Source organism: Mytilus californianus, unplaced genomic scaffold, assembly GCF_021869535.1.
Source record: "Mytilus californianus isolate M0D057914Y unplaced genomic scaffold, xbMytCali1.0.p SCAF_9, whole genome shotgun sequence".
NCBI classification, from domain to species: Eukaryota; Metazoa; Mollusca; class Bivalvia; order Mytilida; family Mytilidae; genus Mytilus; species Mytilus californianus.
Genome location: NW_026262745.1, coordinates 66,802,594 through 66,820,185, shown reverse-complemented (window position 1 = coordinate 66,820,185; position 17,592 = coordinate 66,802,594). Strand labels below are relative to the sequence as shown.

At 31.7% G+C, this 17,592-nt stretch overlaps 1 protein-coding gene across 1 annotated transcript in view; it reads left to right on the top strand.

The window, feature by feature from the left end:
* Positions 1–17,592, top strand: part of LOC127714687 (uncharacterized) — a 231,122-nt gene that overhangs the window by 204,521 nt on the left and 9,009 nt on the right. The window contains exons 3-6 of the mRNA XM_052220754.1: positions 10,589–10,651; positions 12,598–12,725; positions 15,591–15,642; positions 16,712–16,792. Of these exons, the coding sequence (XP_052076714.1) occupies positions 10,589–10,651; positions 12,598–12,725; positions 15,591–15,642; positions 16,712–16,792 (324 nt within the window). The remainder of the gene's footprint in view (positions 1–10,588; positions 10,652–12,597; positions 12,726–15,590; positions 15,643–16,711; positions 16,793–17,592) is intronic.

Below are 17,592 nucleotides of genomic sequence, written 5' to 3'. Positions count from 1 at the left end.
AAACTACAAATAAACCAGTAAAATATTTCTTTTCTAAGTAAAAGAAAACCTATTTGTTAGGAATGAAGATAACGACATGTTATATAACTGCCTGATAATTATCCATCTTTGCACAAAAAACAATGATGAAAACAACTATGAATACTAGTCCGACCTAAATGATGAGCAAAACCAATATCGTATAGTTACGTATTTAAAGCTCAATAGTGGGGAAATAAGGAACTTAAACCAGACAAGTTGCGGTCAGATTTAAGTAAATAAAATATGCTTAAAAAAAACGTTCGTGCATTTAAAGGTAAACTAATTCAAATAGATCATTAAAAACCAATGGTTCAGAAAACAATTGAAGGTCTTTCCACCCGAAACGATAAATTTTGATACAAGAATATAAAAATTCGGTTTAAAATGTCATTTCCAGTGTCAAATGTTAGCTTATTGTACGCGGATTCCAAAAAATATATGGTTTCTATACACTTTTGTTTGAAATAAAGGAGATAATTTGTTACTTCTGGTTTAAAAAAATGCCACTTCCAGTATTAATTGAACGTTTACTTGACACTGATTCCAAAAATATATGGTTCTATATACTTCTACTTTAGAAAAATACAAAAAGTAACTACTTCCGGTTTACACATGGTCACTTCCAGTTGGCTTTTATAGGTCATAAGGCTTGCAACCGAATGCACAAAGTCCCATGGCTTCAAACATCAAATTTACCTATGACCTTGACCTCAATTTGAAGGTTTTCAACCAAGGACCTCAAATCAAAAGACCCTAGGTCTTTATTATATATGGTTAATGAGTTATATCATCATACGCGTAATATCAAATATAAGAGAGGAGAAAACTCTTATTTAATGTCAACGTATCCTTTCAACCAACATTTATGTTTTACGAAATGTCGCAACTAACAATTTAGTAAAAATATGTTGTCGATATCTTATATAGTTTTTGAAAAGAAGTGATAATAAGCCAAAATCAAAATTTAGAACATAAAAAGTAAGCAAATAAAACTTTTATATCGCTTACTGCAGGAACCATTGGAAAGCTAGAATGCGATTGGTAAGTATTGGCTACGGAAATTTGATGAAAAATATAATGATACCTTTTTTGTATGCAAATGTTTAACTTTGAATGGTTTAAATATGAACAAACTACCACAAATTATTAGAAAATTATAAATACTTGGTCAGGTTTCATACAAAATATAGATATACCATTCAATAAAAGAGATTTTTAAATACGAGAATATTTGGGAACTCTTCTGTTTTGTTCAAAAATAAACCATTGTTATACCCTTTATTTTTAAAAGCGATATCAAAACTATCAAGGCCATTTGAAATTCAGCAAATACTGATTTTATCAGCTGCAATGAAATGTATAGGAAGCTCATTGATCGGAGAAATTGTATTTCCAAATTTTTTAGAAATAAACAGGCAATTTCCTATAGATTTCGTGCAAATTTTGAAATCTTGCAGAAACCAGAATCTGCATAATGAAATGAAATTAAAGATACCAAATGACCTTGAGATTATGAACTTTAACAACCAAATGATAAAACTGTCAAAGTTAAAACTCAAAAATATTCGTACGCTTTTAAATAGAATGTAGATTACAAAAAATGAAACTATCAAATGGAAACATAGAAACCCTGCAACACTTATTTTTTAGTTGTAGTACATAAAAGTTAATTGTTAACAAGCTTCAAGAAATACTTATCCAATCAAACATAGGAATAAATAATCCTATTGTTAAAAAGGACATGATATTAGGAATAAACACAGGAATATTCAAATATCACAATTTTCTAAACACAATTATTACATATTATAAATGGACTCTATGGAAAACAAGGAAGTCAATAAAATACAACAAAACGCCTAAAGAACCACAATATATTTATAGTATTTGGAAATATAACTTCAAAATTAATTTGAAACTTGTTCTTCAATTAAAAGGCATAGACATCATCGATGAGACAAAATTGAAGTCAGTGATAATGAAAATTTAGACAACAAAAAATATATTATAAGCTTTAAACGAAGTTATTTATGCTTTATTATATAAGACTATAGATCTTATCTATACATACATATATATATAAATGATTTAAAAGTGTTAGCCGTATGTGTGCTGCGTTCAATGGACATCTTTTGTATGGATATCTCATTAATTACTTACTATGTTCAGGTAGAGAATTAGATGCTTCTAACATCATGTGAATAGATTTTTGAAACTAATTGTAAATACAAGGCTAAAAGTGGACTACATTCTTGGCCTTCTATTACCCCTGGATAGATGGCTTATTTTGTAAACAGGGACCCTTAGTCTGTTACCTGGACGACTAAGGTAAGTGTATGCAGGAAATATTTAGGAATAAAACGTTTATATGTGTTAAAAAAAAAATTTAGAACATGACCTTGACATTTGACCTTGACCTTATTTTCTCGACAAAGGACCTCAAAACCTTAGGTCTCTGTCACTTATGGTTTACCAGTTACAAATGCAAATCACTTATATCAAATGCATAAGGGGAAATAACTCTCATATGGAGTCTCCGGATAGCTTCGGTCCAAATGATCATCCTAATATTTTAAGGTTGCGAAGGAGTAGTGGACACAACAAAAACAGTGTTTGGGGAGATAACTCTTACAAGAAAAAGTGTTCGGTTAAACAGGGTCAGTTTCAAAAGCGTATAAACTGTTGGATATCCTATACCAAATATCTAAGCAACACCTTGTGAAAAAACAATACTGCGCAAGAAAAAAAATTTAGGCGGAAGAAAAACAAATAATAATCAGAACAAAAACAAAACGTCTTTCCACGGAAAAGTAGAAAGACCTAATTATTAGTAAACAATTTAAATGTAGCATTGTGCCCTCAGGTATACCTGTATACTATGTATTACATTTGTCGTTGAATAATACAATTGACAGTTCTATATTCATTTTGTTAACTATGACCTTTTATCAATAATTAAAAATGTGTCTGTATTACTGAGCTAATTTTCAAACATAAACAACTACTTTTGTTTTAATTTGATAAAAAATATTGACAATGACAAAAACTAGTTGTTCAACCTTAGTATTTGTCAACACGATTTTATAACATCATCTTCGTATAGTACCATCTTATATAAGTACCGTTGCACAAATCTAAACACTTTTATAACTGTTTCATTATCTGCATTGTACATGTATCACCAAGACGATCCGGTACGAATAAAACATATTCATAAAATATATTTTGCCGATCCTTTCCTGTCTATATCTATTTAAAAACAAACAGGTAAAGTGTTTAAATTTCTAATTATCAAAGAATTCTATAGTTTAGCTATATTGAGTATTTATTGTTTAAAATGTAGATTAGTATCGTTAAAAATACAGTAACGTTTACAATATTGATATTCTTAATACGTGATATATATGATACTTGTGAAAGTAGATTATTCGAAGTTAAGAATTGGCCTAAAATCCCCAGGTGAATACGGAAGAAGCAATTTGACAACATGGCAGCTTGGGGAGCTTCACAGGAAGACGTAGAACATAATGTTCATGACGAGACTGCAAGTAGTGAAAAAAGCACTGTAGACACTTCTTCGACGGATACACATACAATACTAGGTAGGAATCGGTCGTTGAGGAACGCAGTTAAAGAACTACAGAGAACGTTTCATATGTATAAAGACACAATGGAAGAATTGATAGTAAAGCCTGTGATGATTCTTGAGGAGCAAACTCACAATGATATCTCTGCAGCTAAAGGTCAACTGAAAGAGTCTGAAGAAATTTTAACACAAGCTGTTATATTACTGAAAGATGGTGTAAAAACAATGAAAGAAGCAATGAATAAACACAGTCGTAAAATCGATGAATTGTGTAACTACGGAGAATGTTCGAACGAAGTTTCATGTGACATTCTTCCTACAAATTACCAAACACTGACAGAAGGTAATACTATTAATATGTCATTGTCAATTCTGTGTTTTAATGTGTACAGTGCTTCCGATTTTACCTTAAAATATCACCTATAAAAACTGTATTCATAACAACTTTATTGCTTGATTGGCAAAATACAGCGTGACAACAAGAACCAATTTACAGCAAACACGGAAACATTCCTGGAAAACAAGTCTCAGTAATACAAGCAAATACATGTATAAGTAAAAATTTAAGTATAGTTAGATGATATTAAATTACACAACCAGGGGTTAGTAGCAAGTTTTCATCCAGGTGACCATGTAATTCACTGTCACAGGTTGATATTAATGCTTTATATATTTCCAAAATTTGAAGATACAATTTCGTTTTGAATATGAACTTTGGATAGGAAAATTGATTAACACATGATGTTAAAATAATGCTTTTGCTGTATTGACTTAATCACTTTTCATGTGTAAATTGAAAGAAAACTTGGTCAATCACATTTTGATATTTTTTGTATATATATTATATATATCATAAAGTCTGTAAACGGGACCAACCCGCAAATTTAATATGTACTTGATCGTCTAGAAAAGGCGATACTGCGCAGATAAAAAAAGGAAAAAATTATTATGAATTATGATTTCCGCAACGATACTAATATATGATGGTAATATACGAAGATGATATTATAAAATCGTATTTACAAATATTTCGACTGAACAAATAGCCTTCGTCAATGTCAATATTTTTCAAAATATATATATGCATATATATATATATAAACGCCTAAAAAGTGTACAAACCAACACCAATATTAAAAAAGGAATCATTAAACGTAATTATCTATAAATATTACGGATAACAGATATCCTTCATCAGTATGATTATGATGTAAAATGAATCATATCAATCTATTCTGATTTAACTATAACAATCTTGAAATTTATACAATTCAAACCGAACACAACAACGCTTGTACAATTCTAAAATTGCATCATCAATGACGTAAGTTAGGTATTTACAACAGAGACTGCATAGATATGCTATTAACAAAAATAGTAATGTGCGATATGAACTGGTACATTTCTAAAATTTCACAGGTGACGAAAGTTAAGATATTAAAACAAAGACTGCGTAGAAATACATTCCCAATGAACAGCACTGACCGATTTGAGCTGGTCTAGTACTCAAATTTCAAATTTGACGACGGTAAAGTAGTTACAACATATGCTACGTATTTACACATCCCAAATAAATAGCAGTTTGATAATGATTAAAAGAAAAACAATTTTGAAAAAGGTTTAGTAATTGAACGTGGCTGCGTACTTATACATCTCAAATGAATAGAATGAAAAGCACCCTGCGGTTTGAACTGGTATAATTCTAGAATTTTAGAGTTGACAAAGGTAAAGGAATAGCAACAGAGACTGCGTAGTAATATGAAATATAACCTAAATAAAAAGCACTGTGCGAATTAAAACTACATCTTTTCATTGATCTCATTTGGATAGTTTATGATGTTTTTCGATTTCTTTCCAATTTTGCGGATAAGGTGTGATAACTTTTCAAATTTGGGATGGTAAGTCAGCACAAACGGCACTCTTTTGTTGACCTTTTTGTCTTTATATTGTAAAAATTCATCTCGGCTGATGTTGTTAGCACGAGAGAAACCTTTATCAATGTCTTTTCTTCAGTAGACCCGATTTTTTAGGGGACCGCGAAGTTCTTGTAGTCGCCTTTATGCAGTATCATTGGTGAAGCAAATCCGTTTTATTCGTATGGCCTGGCTATAGGAAATGCTCTTGGTGCTATGTTTAGGATGACAACTCAGAGGAGAATTTAGGGGACCGCAAAGTTCTTGAAGTCGCCTTTTTTTGCAGTATCATTGGTGGAGTAAATCCGTTTTATTCGTATGGCCTGGCTATAGGGAATGCTCTTGGTGCAATGTTTAGGAATGACAACTCAAAGGAGAAAGATATTGATGTTTGTCTGTGGGCTTGCAATACAGATCTGTAAATTTGATTCCATCCTTTACTTTCGTAGCAGTGTCAAGAAATGTGATCTTAGAGTCAGAGATTTCATAAGTTATTTTTATTGAGGGATAAGCATCGTTGGCATGTTGAATGAACACTATGAGTTTTTGTTCAGTATTATCCCACTTCATATGAAGTTATTGCATTTCAAAACCAAAGTTATAAGCTGGACTAGACATTAAGTCGGTTGGTGTAAGGTGTTGTGAGAGTAAGACTTCCCTACAGGCTTCAATACCATCGTCATGGTTGCTGTAAGTATAGAGAGAGGTAACATCAAGCGAGACAAAGATTGTTTTAATGTGGGAGATGATTCAAAGATTCCAAGTTCTAAAGATAGTGTGTTGTATCTTGTATATATGATGGTAAATTTTCTACATGTGGTCTTGAATGAAAGTCAATAAATTCTGATATGTTTTCTCTGTAGGGTGGTGATTGGCAGAAACAATTGGTCTACCTAGATTATTGACTTTGTGTATTTTGGGCAGAAGATATAAAACGCCCTGGTTTTGATTTTTCAGGTTTTAGATATTTAAATGTGTCTTCATCAATATGACCCTGTTCACACATGATTTTAAAGTTTGTGGTGACCTCTTTGCTGAATTGATGGGTAGGGTCAGAGTCCAGCGCCTTGATTAATATCTAGACGTTTTATATACATATATATATATATATATACACTTTTTCACTTTTTTGGTCTTTTGGAAAATATTGTTTGTGCTGTATTTAGACCCCACTAACAAGAAATTTGTTTTACATGCACACGTATAAAAATTGCGGTTTTTATCCAACGCATAGGTTTGAACGTTGTTTTCAATTTAGACTTGTTTATATTTTTTCGTTTGGGCTTGTATTATATTTGCCTTCGGGTTTATATGATCCGTTCATCCTATTTTGACTCCTCAAAACTAAAGAGTCTATCCTAAATTGAGGTAAATTGTATGGCTTTCCAAATACCGTTTCGATTCCTAACATCACTGAAGAGACATTAATTGTCGATATCCGGATATGGTGTACAAAAACCTTTGCACCTTTTGTTTGCGGTATACCATCTTTTACGCAAGTTTATTGTTTTTTGTTTAGTATTTAATTTATAATTAAGATCCATTTATTACATCGGTGATCCGTTTTTTTGGCAATCACCAATGGCAGTTAGCAGGGTTTAAGAACATTTGTTGTTAGACCTGTTAGTCAAATGCGTTTTGTTAAAATATACTTTTTCACTTTTTTGGTCTTTGGGAAAATGTTGTTTGTGCTGTATTTAGACCCCTCTTACAAGAAATTTGTTTTGCATGCACACGTATAAAAATTGCGGTTTTTATCCAACGCAATCATAGGTTTGAACGTTGTTTTCAATTTAGACTTGTTTATATTTTTTCGTTTGGGCTTGTATTATATTTGCCTTCGGGTTTATATGATCCGTTCATCCTATTTTGACTCCTCAAAATTCAAGAATCTATCCTAAATTGAGGTAAATTGTATGGCTTTCCAAACACCGTTTCGATTCCTAACATCACTAAAGAGACATTAATTGTCAAAATCCGGATATGGTTTACAAAAACCTTTGCCCCTTTTGTTTGCGGTATACCATCTTTCGCACTTTACGAATCATACATATCATATGTGTTATTCTTATTTTACCTTTATTATGAACGCTCAAAGCCAAATATTTATAAGCCAAGAATGTATGCGTATCAAACCATGAAAAGCGCTATATATGACCAAAATGAATATAGAATAATATTCAAATCTATCTATATATACTTTGCCGGTGGAGTAGGAATTTCCTTTTCCTAGTAATTTATAGTTAGATAAAAATAATTCCGGATTCAATAAAGTCGGTGGTGTCTGCTTTGTTTCTCATCATCAATTTGCGTTCACTTTATAAAACAATGTTATATAACGTAACTAACTAAAATAATTTAAAAATATTTTGTTTTATTTTAAATATTCTGAGTATCTTTAAAATCTCTGAACTTATATTGTTTTCCTCCATTTCAAAAACAATGCACCTTCAATTTTGAATTGAACATTGCAAGAAAAGACAGCTACTGTATATTTTTACTAGCTTTGCTAGCAGGAGCTAGTTACCTTTCCAGATCACCTGAGATCACCCCCGGTTTTTGGAGGGGTTTGTGTTTTTCATTTTTTTTCTATGTTTCGTTTTGTAATTTGTTGTTGTTTCTTTTGGTCCTGCGTTGTCAGTTTTTGTTTTCTACTTTTGAGTTTAAATGTCCCTTGGGTATCTTTTCCCTCCCTTTTTTTACTAAAATATTATGGTTTAACACGTGCATAGATACACCACTTAATTTTAAAAATCAATGACGCCAGGGTTACCTTTATCCAAAACAAAAACAAAAAAACTATTCAATGCTGGTTTTGATAAAGATCCTTTAGAACCTTTTTATCAATAAATAATGAACAGACGAAACCAAAGCACCTCACATAAACGAATAAGGCAAATAAATATAAATACAATTTGTTTATAAAGAAGTGAAACTTTTTTAACCAAACGAATTTCCACAAAACCGGTACTGATTCAAAATACTGTGGAAGGAAGAGCAAGAAAAGTTAAATATTTAAGAATTTAATTCACAAATGATAAAGTATTGTGACTCTTGCTCAGTTTTGACTTTAATTTCTCTATTACAGTTCAAAATTTCACAGAACATCATGATGTGATTGGAAGATTTTACCATGTAGAAAATCAAAAGGTAGGATGTAAAGAAATATGTACACTTTTTAAGTACTCTACAAATACGCAAGAACAGTTAAAGCAGCCTATTGATTTTGGGGTCAATGATTTATTTAAATGGTCAAGTTGAAGATCAAAATCACAAATTATCAAAATATAATTCTTTTTTGGTTGATTTTACGATGATCAGTTTGGTTTCCTTTAATGGTTGATAAACGAAGTTTGTATAGATGACATATCCAGGGAAGGAACATAATCCAATTGATTATAACAATATATAAGTCAGAAGGTCAAGGGTTAATTTCATTCTACTGGGTAAAGGTTTGATAGGTACTTATTTGATTTTAACAAAACGTATACTGGTGATTGAAAGTAGAAAATGTCTTGAATATTTATTCATATTTTACGAATTTATTATACTGGGCATGTGTTTTTCGAACTTGTGGGATATACAGGTCAATGGGACCTCCTGGCTTAAATAATCAATGACAGAGAAAGAGTTTCTTTATATCAACCCTTTGCAGCATGAAATTATATGACAGCTATATACAGGTATGCTAGGGGCCGTCTTAAACTTGCAGTGAGGTGAGAGTTTTTTATCCGTGTTAAAGGCCTCACTGTGACTTTGAGATGAAGAACATGCTGTATTATTACTTTTTTTTTTTTTGCTGTGCATGTTATGATTTTGTGTCATGGAATGATACTCCATATCTTTTCTTTTCTATTGTATAAGAATTGGCATATGCATTCTGCTAAAATATATATATTTTTTTAATTTTAGTACTATTAGTTGACATTGGCCCTCTGGACAAACAGAGAAGCCAGGGTCAGAAACCCCGTGCCCAGTTTTTCAAAGAGGGATTAAATGTCTTAAAAACAACCTCTATTTTTCTTTTTCAGGGACTTTTTACTCTATTTTGAAAGGTTGATTAAAACTCAGGAAATGAAACTTTTTTTTTTACTTCTTTCCAAGTTTTTTAACTGTGAGGGAAATCTCTTCAAAAGAAACATCTGTTTTATTTTTTTGCAATGTTTAAATACCACATGTAAAGCAGAATTTGCTTATCCGTCCGGACCACCTGAGATCATCCCCAGTTGTTGATGGGGTTCATGTTACGCAGTCTTTAGTTTTCTTTGTTATGTTTTGTGTACTGTTTGTCTTTTCAACGGTTTTTGTTTTTGCCATGGCATTATCAGTTTGTTTTTGACTAATGAGTTTGTATATTCCTTTGGTATCTTTCACCTCTCTCTTATAAGTATTATGTCCTATTATTTCCATACCTTGCAAGTAAGCTATGGTCAGCGGAACTCCTGCCTTGTATGTTTCGAGCTTGGTTCCATTTTTAATTGTCTAGGTTTGTTTGTTTTCCTGCTTAAGGTCGGTGGTTCTCTCCAGGCATTCCGACTTCCTTAACCTGACCGCCACGAAATAGCTAATAGTGCTCAAAGTAACGTTAAGCACCAATCAATCAATTGATCAATTGTTTATTTCGAATGTTTAGCCCAACACCTATATTGAGATTCTAGAGAGAGTATTGGTAACAGTGTTGGTTTCCAGATACATACCTGACTTTATATACTCCCTGCACATGTCGCCTATTTTGCTTCCTTATACTAGTCGTATTGATTTTTTATGATAGTTCGAGTATCCGATTATGAACATTTTAAAACAGTTTTACAGGAGATAAATTATCAATTCTAGTACAATTTTTTGAGAGCATCCAATCATACTTACTTGTAATTTGAACAATTTAAATAATAATGTTTTTCCTCAATCAATTTACAGTTCGGGAGCCGTTGTTCCAGCTTTTCATTTGTTTTCAGTGGGGCAAAAACAAATCGCATATTTTATGTTTTATCAAGTTTTTAATTCATTTCTGAATAACTATTAGCTATGATTATACTACAGAACTATAATAAGGTGGTCTTTTTTTCAGTTATCTGAAATTCAAAAGCCCGTTAAATGCTACATCTGTAATGACATGATACAAGAAAACAGGGTAAGTTTTTAAGATGACATTTAAATATTATACTTTTATTTCCCTTGTGCTAAGGAGTTGTTACTTTTCTAGAGTAACAAAATCTCTATTTCTCAATAACACAAACCACATAGATGTTTTAGTTCACTACTACTTTGATTTCCGTAAAATAGATTATTCAGATACATGCAAATTATCGCATACACTTGATTTCATCTTTACGTGGCATAAATAGTATGAATTAACGTTCTCTTAGTTTCAGCGATACATTCAATACAAAAATACGAAGATGTGGTATGATTGCCAATGAGACAATTCTCCACAAGAGTCCAAATGACACAGAAATTAACAACTATAGGTCACCGTACGACCTTCTTCAATGAACAAAGCCCTAACCGCATAGTCAGCTATAAAAGGCCCTGAAATGAAAAATGTAAAACAATTCAAACGAGAAAACTAACGACCTAATTTATGTACAAAATAATGAACGAAAAGCAAATATGTTACACAGCAACAAACAACAACCACTGAATTACAAGCTTCTGACTTAGGACAGGCACATACAGATTGTAACGGGGTTAAACTCGTTTGAAGGCGCCAACCCTCCTCCTAACCTAGGACAGTGGTGTAACATAAAATCAAACTATAAAAATCAGTCGAAAAGGCTTAACTCATCAGATGGATACAAATAGAAATACATCTAACAAAAAACAAAAACAGAGTGGACGTGGAGTGGAAATTATACATCCCCAATGCAAAAAGACACTTAGTTCAGATTTGAGAGTACTCGCAGTTATGGACAGCTAGTTTAAAGCCAATAATAAATAGTAAATGAAAAAATCATGCATCTTAGACTAAAATATCAATCAGTGCACATCCAACATCCAATGGATTTAGTTTAAAGACGTCATAAACAGTCAGTGAAAAACATGACCATCTTCAACGCTAAGATACAGGTATTGACAGATTGTAGAGCCATGAATGTGCATATGTATATAAAAATATCATTTAGTTTGATTTTGATTTACTGATAACAAAATCAATATAAATACCAATAAAAACAATATTCAAATAACAGTGTTGAATGGGTGAACTTTCAGAATAAATTTATTTATAGGATCGATAAGTTTACCCGGACTGTTTCTGATTTCCGGGCTCGGTAAACAACATCTCCGTAAAGATGAGGATGGTCTATCCCGTTTGAAATAGGTTTTCTACAGATACAACCAAACTTCAAAACCAAATCTTTATATCTATGGAAGAATTTAGTAAAAGTTAAAAGTAATTTGTGGTAACGAAATCCCTGACTTAATATAATTTACAAGTAATACACTATTGTATGAAACGTAACCTTTAGATGATATCACATTGCATTAGCTTTAATTCTCAGTTATAGGTACAATTGTATGGGCCTTGAATTTATATCTAGTTCGGTTTCAATATTTTTGTTGTCATCTACAATTATTAAATCTACTTATAATTCATCAGCAAGTATGGGGGTGCAAGGTGGCAAGAGTATAGATTGTTTCGCTATGCTGCACATTAAAATGGAAAAAAAGATCAGCCGCCAGTTACAATTTGAAATTTTATAGGCTAACGAGCTAGATGGGCTTCACATTTGGTAGATCACTTGAATTTTACGATATTTACATGCAAATAATTTTATTTATCGCATGATTCTAGTCATTATTCCTTCAAAATACATTTCTTTACAATTGGTTTTCCTACCAACTGTATTTTTTTAATTATTTTTATCAATTTACATAATTTATACCTCTCAATAACAATTAGGTAAATGTATTTACAACTTTTAACACTTTTCGCTGTGAATCTACATATTTATACGGTAAAACTTTAAATGTTTAACATGTTTAATGATGTAATTCTAAAGGCAACTGATGAATGTCAGATTTAGACTTGCCTTTAGGAAGATGTAGAGATAAATTCTGAACTTTTTATTTTTTCAGTTAATGCTAGGCATAAGCATGTCCTATCATTCTAACTGCTTCAGATGTTGTACATGCAACAAATGTCTAGAAGGTAAATCATTTATGCTGATTGAAGACGATGTATATTGTATCGACGATTTTTATAGGTAAGTATCCAATAATTTGATTGTAGATTTATAATTTTAACATTACAATTAAATAAGATTTCTGATTAGTCAAAATTACGAACTTTTGACGGTGACAGCCTTAAGATTCAATTAACATTCTCACAAACCCATCTACATGAAATAAGTATAGTAATATCATCCGTGATATCTTAAATTTCCTCAACCCTGTGACTATCGCGGAAGTCGTGTGCATTTGATGGAAAATTTATTGTCACTGGACTGGTTGTCGATTAAAAACATATTTTATTTCATTTATCTGATAAATGTAACAGTTCTAGGTAGGTGATTTACAAATATTTTCTTTTCTTTTTATTGATAAAACGATTGTTGCCATATTAGTTGATGAACATCCAGATTTTGGTGAACATACAGAGTTTGTAGGAGGTGATTTCCTGAGGGCTAGTTAGAAGATCATAATTGCATTCCTAACTTTTCGTTTTGTAGTACAAAACCTTATATTATAATCGTTGGTTAATATATTAATGATTATAGTTCGTTTGAGTCCAATGAATCCTTAGACATAAACTATACGTTTGAAAGGAATCAAAATTCGAAATCTGATTTTTTGACAAGCGAAAGAATATTGAAATATTGCCTATTAAACAAATATTGAAAACTTATAAACCAGTAATTTGTATGTAAAGGAGTAAATGAATCGACCAAGGCGCCAGCTGGTCAGGTGTTTAACTCACAGTTTTATACAATATGGGTTAACTGTGAGGAAAAGGAGTTCATCTGAGTCACAAGTATTTTAATAATGCCACTGTATGTGCCAATTGGATGTGGTCATAATATTAACAGCCATATCCGTCAGATAAGGGCTATTTGATAACATAGAAAACTAAAGACTGAGCAACACGAATCTCATTAAAAATCAGGTGTGATCTTATGTGCTCCAGAAGAATAAGCAGATCCTGTTCCACATGTTGCACCCGCCGTGTTGATCGACTTATGAGTTTGAATACCTCTTTGGTATCTTTCGCCTCTCTTTTTATGTGTACGTCACCTTCCACGCTACTGTTTGTAATTAGTCAATTATATTTTCTGTAAAGAAAGGTTTTAAGGTGGACAATTCAAATTGATACGGTTTATCTAGCAACAAACCTTTCATTATTTAATGTCATCTTATCCCTTTATGCGTTTTATTATTATAATTGCATGATTAAAGCTTTCATTGCCAATTTTACAGGTATCTTAGAACATTCTCACCCATTCTCGTCCAATGGAAAATCAGTATTTTCCCTTCTATTTTTCATAGTACATGGCTTTCCATGCACTATAAAATGCTACACATGAGTGACTTTTCATTGTAGATTAATCATGAAAGTGAACTCTTAAAAATTGCACTTAAGAAGTGTACAACCGGCCAAGACAATGTCCAAGGGAAAAGCAAAAGAAAACTACAAAAGCGTTTAAGTTTTGATTTTATTTGTAATCATTGAATGATTTACATCCCTTTTACTAAACATGTTAACACTTAAACTGAACTAATATCAAAGTTTGATTATTACAATGAGAGGCTAATTTTGTTATGTCATTTAAAACCCTCGTCTACGCCTCGTGCTTTCAATATTCATAAAACATGACCAAGTATTATCTAATCTATAAAACTAACATTGATCTTATTCTCTGGTTTCATTAGTAAACAGTAATTTTGCACGATTAGATCATTTTCTCAATTGTAAAAGGTTTTTGGCAATAATTTTCGGTCAGTCACACCTATCATAGTGTTCTTTTCAATCAAGCGCATTTGATAAGTCCTGTGTATCCGAAACGCTCATATGCTTTACAAAATTATGAGCCTGATATCTTTTATTGGTTTAGCTCATCCTGACCTTATTTTGATGATTCATTGTTGATGGGGCACAATTTAACGAGGTTTTTCTATATATAAACCCTGCAATTTTTAGTTTCATTGGGTGTCAGACCACCAATTCAAAATCCCTTTCTATTCAACCAAATTTTCCAACTTTCACAGCTTTCTAAATGTTTTACCTTAAGTTTAATTTCATAGAAACAAGGTATAACCTGAATTGTACATGTATCACCTTTCTAAACGCCAATTTTCAACCAATGTTTTGTAGTCTTGTAGCAAATTACTAACCTCCAGAAGACAAGTACTGCTAAAAATAACCCCTGGTTTTCTAAAAATCTTTAAAAAAAGTATACAATGGAGCACATTAATCCTCAATTTTTAATGCAAACTCTTGGGCATGCAATTTGTGACTCAAAATGGTCTACAGATATTTCTCTTTCAACAAAAGTTTCATTTCTGCAAATTTGTTGATTAATTTAAGTAAACAATAACATCAAAAGCACTATTTTTGTTAGGGAAGGGCTACTTTTACATACGTTCTAAATTGGAGTGGATGAATTGGTGGTCTGACACCGTTAGTGTACAAAAAGAACATAAAAGAACATGCAAGAAATAAAACTTTTAATAACGGTATTAATAACAGATTATTAAAACACAAGATAAGCTCAAACAACAATAATGAATAATAACGAATGAAGGAACTGACACAGTTGTTAAGAGTTTGTTCAATTTTACCTATCGTTATGCAATCTAGTCGTCAACATTGATGTATGACAGCTCTTGCTTATTGGTTTGAACAATATTACAGTAGAATATTCAAATGTTCAGTGAATTTTATGAACAAATAAGGTAATCGTTGATATCAATGCAAGCTTCGTATATACCAATAAACTAATCATAATGCATTCTCTAGGGATTTTCCTTCGTGCTTTTAGAATAGTTTAATATCGTAGCTGTTATTCATCTGTTTGAAACGATCTATCACAAGGGAATCTTATACATTTAAAACATTATATTCTATTTTGTAGAAATTTTCCTTTAAAATCTGTATTCTGTGGACAATGTTCTAAGCTGCTACAGGTAACTTATAAAAGACGAAATTGCCATGGTCAATTTAATTTCATTGCTATTTAACACTCATCGTTTTCGTTGCAAATATATATTAACAAGGGAATATCACCGTTCTTTTATTCGTACCCCTTTGATAATTGTATGTATTTTTTGTCTATTTATTTATTTCAAAAATGTTTCTGAATTTATGCAGTTTCTTTTATTATCTTTTTGTGATTTTACGTATACTCTAAATGACCAGAGCAAACTGGAAATGAGATTTACGTTCATATTACATGAATTTGACCACCCTTGAACTTCCAAAAAAAAAGCAGTAACAAATGTCAAGCTTTCAAAAATAAATATTTTACTACTACTATATCTGCAGCGTTATTATGGGCTATTAGTCCCTATGGATACCGTCCAGACAGTGGCCGAGCTTCAGACATTATGCATAATTGCATAGTTTATAAAGCTTAAAAAACGAATGGAAGAGAAGATGCTCGAAAAGTGTTTCCTATCCTGATGTTTTCTTCAAATGCAATATATATCTACTGATTAAGTTGCAATAATACAAATATTTAAAAGTGTAACGCTATTGGTGGACTTTGATGATTAATAAATTCAATTTTGATGGATAAGATAAATTCATTAATTAATCCTAGTTAGCAACAACTGCATCTCTCACTGATCCTAGAAACCTGTGACCCTGAAAAACTCACGTTTAAGACTGAAAAAATCGTATAATATACAAGATTTATTTGATAATAAGCTATAGAAATAACATGAATAATGCTTTAATATGCCATTTAGCCGTTTGGGGAATTTGTATTATTTTGTGCTTAAAAAAATAAATGCAATTAACAGTAACTCATAAGCGTAGGCAGGTAATTTGCTGCCTTTTCTCGATGTAACAGCAGTAACTGTTTATCATTCACAATTTATTATAAAGAATATAATATTGCATTGTCTTTCATTTATTTACTACGTTGTATACTGCATGATGTTGTCTATTAGATGAAAATTTACTTTTGTCATAGTATAGGTCTGACAGTTTGCTTTGGTATACCTTGATAATGGTTTTTTTTCATATCAACAGAGAAGGGACAGTCAAGCTGTAAAAAGCATCAAATCACTGAAAAGGGATAACATTGGTGTTATAAATGATATTAGACCAACGGTAATTGTAATTAAAATAATGATACTTTTTTCAACTTTCGGAATAAAAACTTTGTGGGTTTTACCCTTTTGAAAATAAATGATTAAATATATCAACATGAGCAAAGTCTCTAAAAAAATCTGCGGTCATTTGTTTTCTTTATACCATGGAGAAGTGAAAGGTTAATCAAAGCAAATACACATACCAAATTCCTCATGAAACCTTATATTTAAACAGAGATAAAAATGTATTCAAGCAATGAACAGTTATTCTGACACCACAGAATACTACTCAAGGTTAGCCGCATCGGTGGTGTCTTGGTAGCGTGTTCGACCTGAGTGAGGGAGGTTGTGTGTTCGGCCATGGCAAGGTCAAATCAAAGACTTTATGATTGACAATAGCTACTTCTCCGTTTTGCACGCGGAAATAAGGATTAAGAGCTAAGACTGGTCGGCTCGGAGTCATAATACTATGTAAGGGTAGGCAGACATGTCTTCCTGTAGACTTTTACCTTGTGAACTAGCAGATTAAAAATCCGGCTCAGCGCGTTAATTTTAGTGCAAGGCATGGTTAATCCTCATAATGGATTCACATGTTTTGGTCTGGACATGCATTTGGAAAACCTGGCATTGCGAAATGCTTAAAAATTAATATCTGCTTGAAATGCATCCAATTTATTCTGTGGACTTTTGTAACAGAATGATTTGTTCACCAACTTGAAGGGTTAATTTATTGAAGGGAATAACCGACAGAAAGACTATTTTGAACTGACTGATTAATGAATGGTATTTTGAATATCTGTTGGTGAATGTTAGATAGAA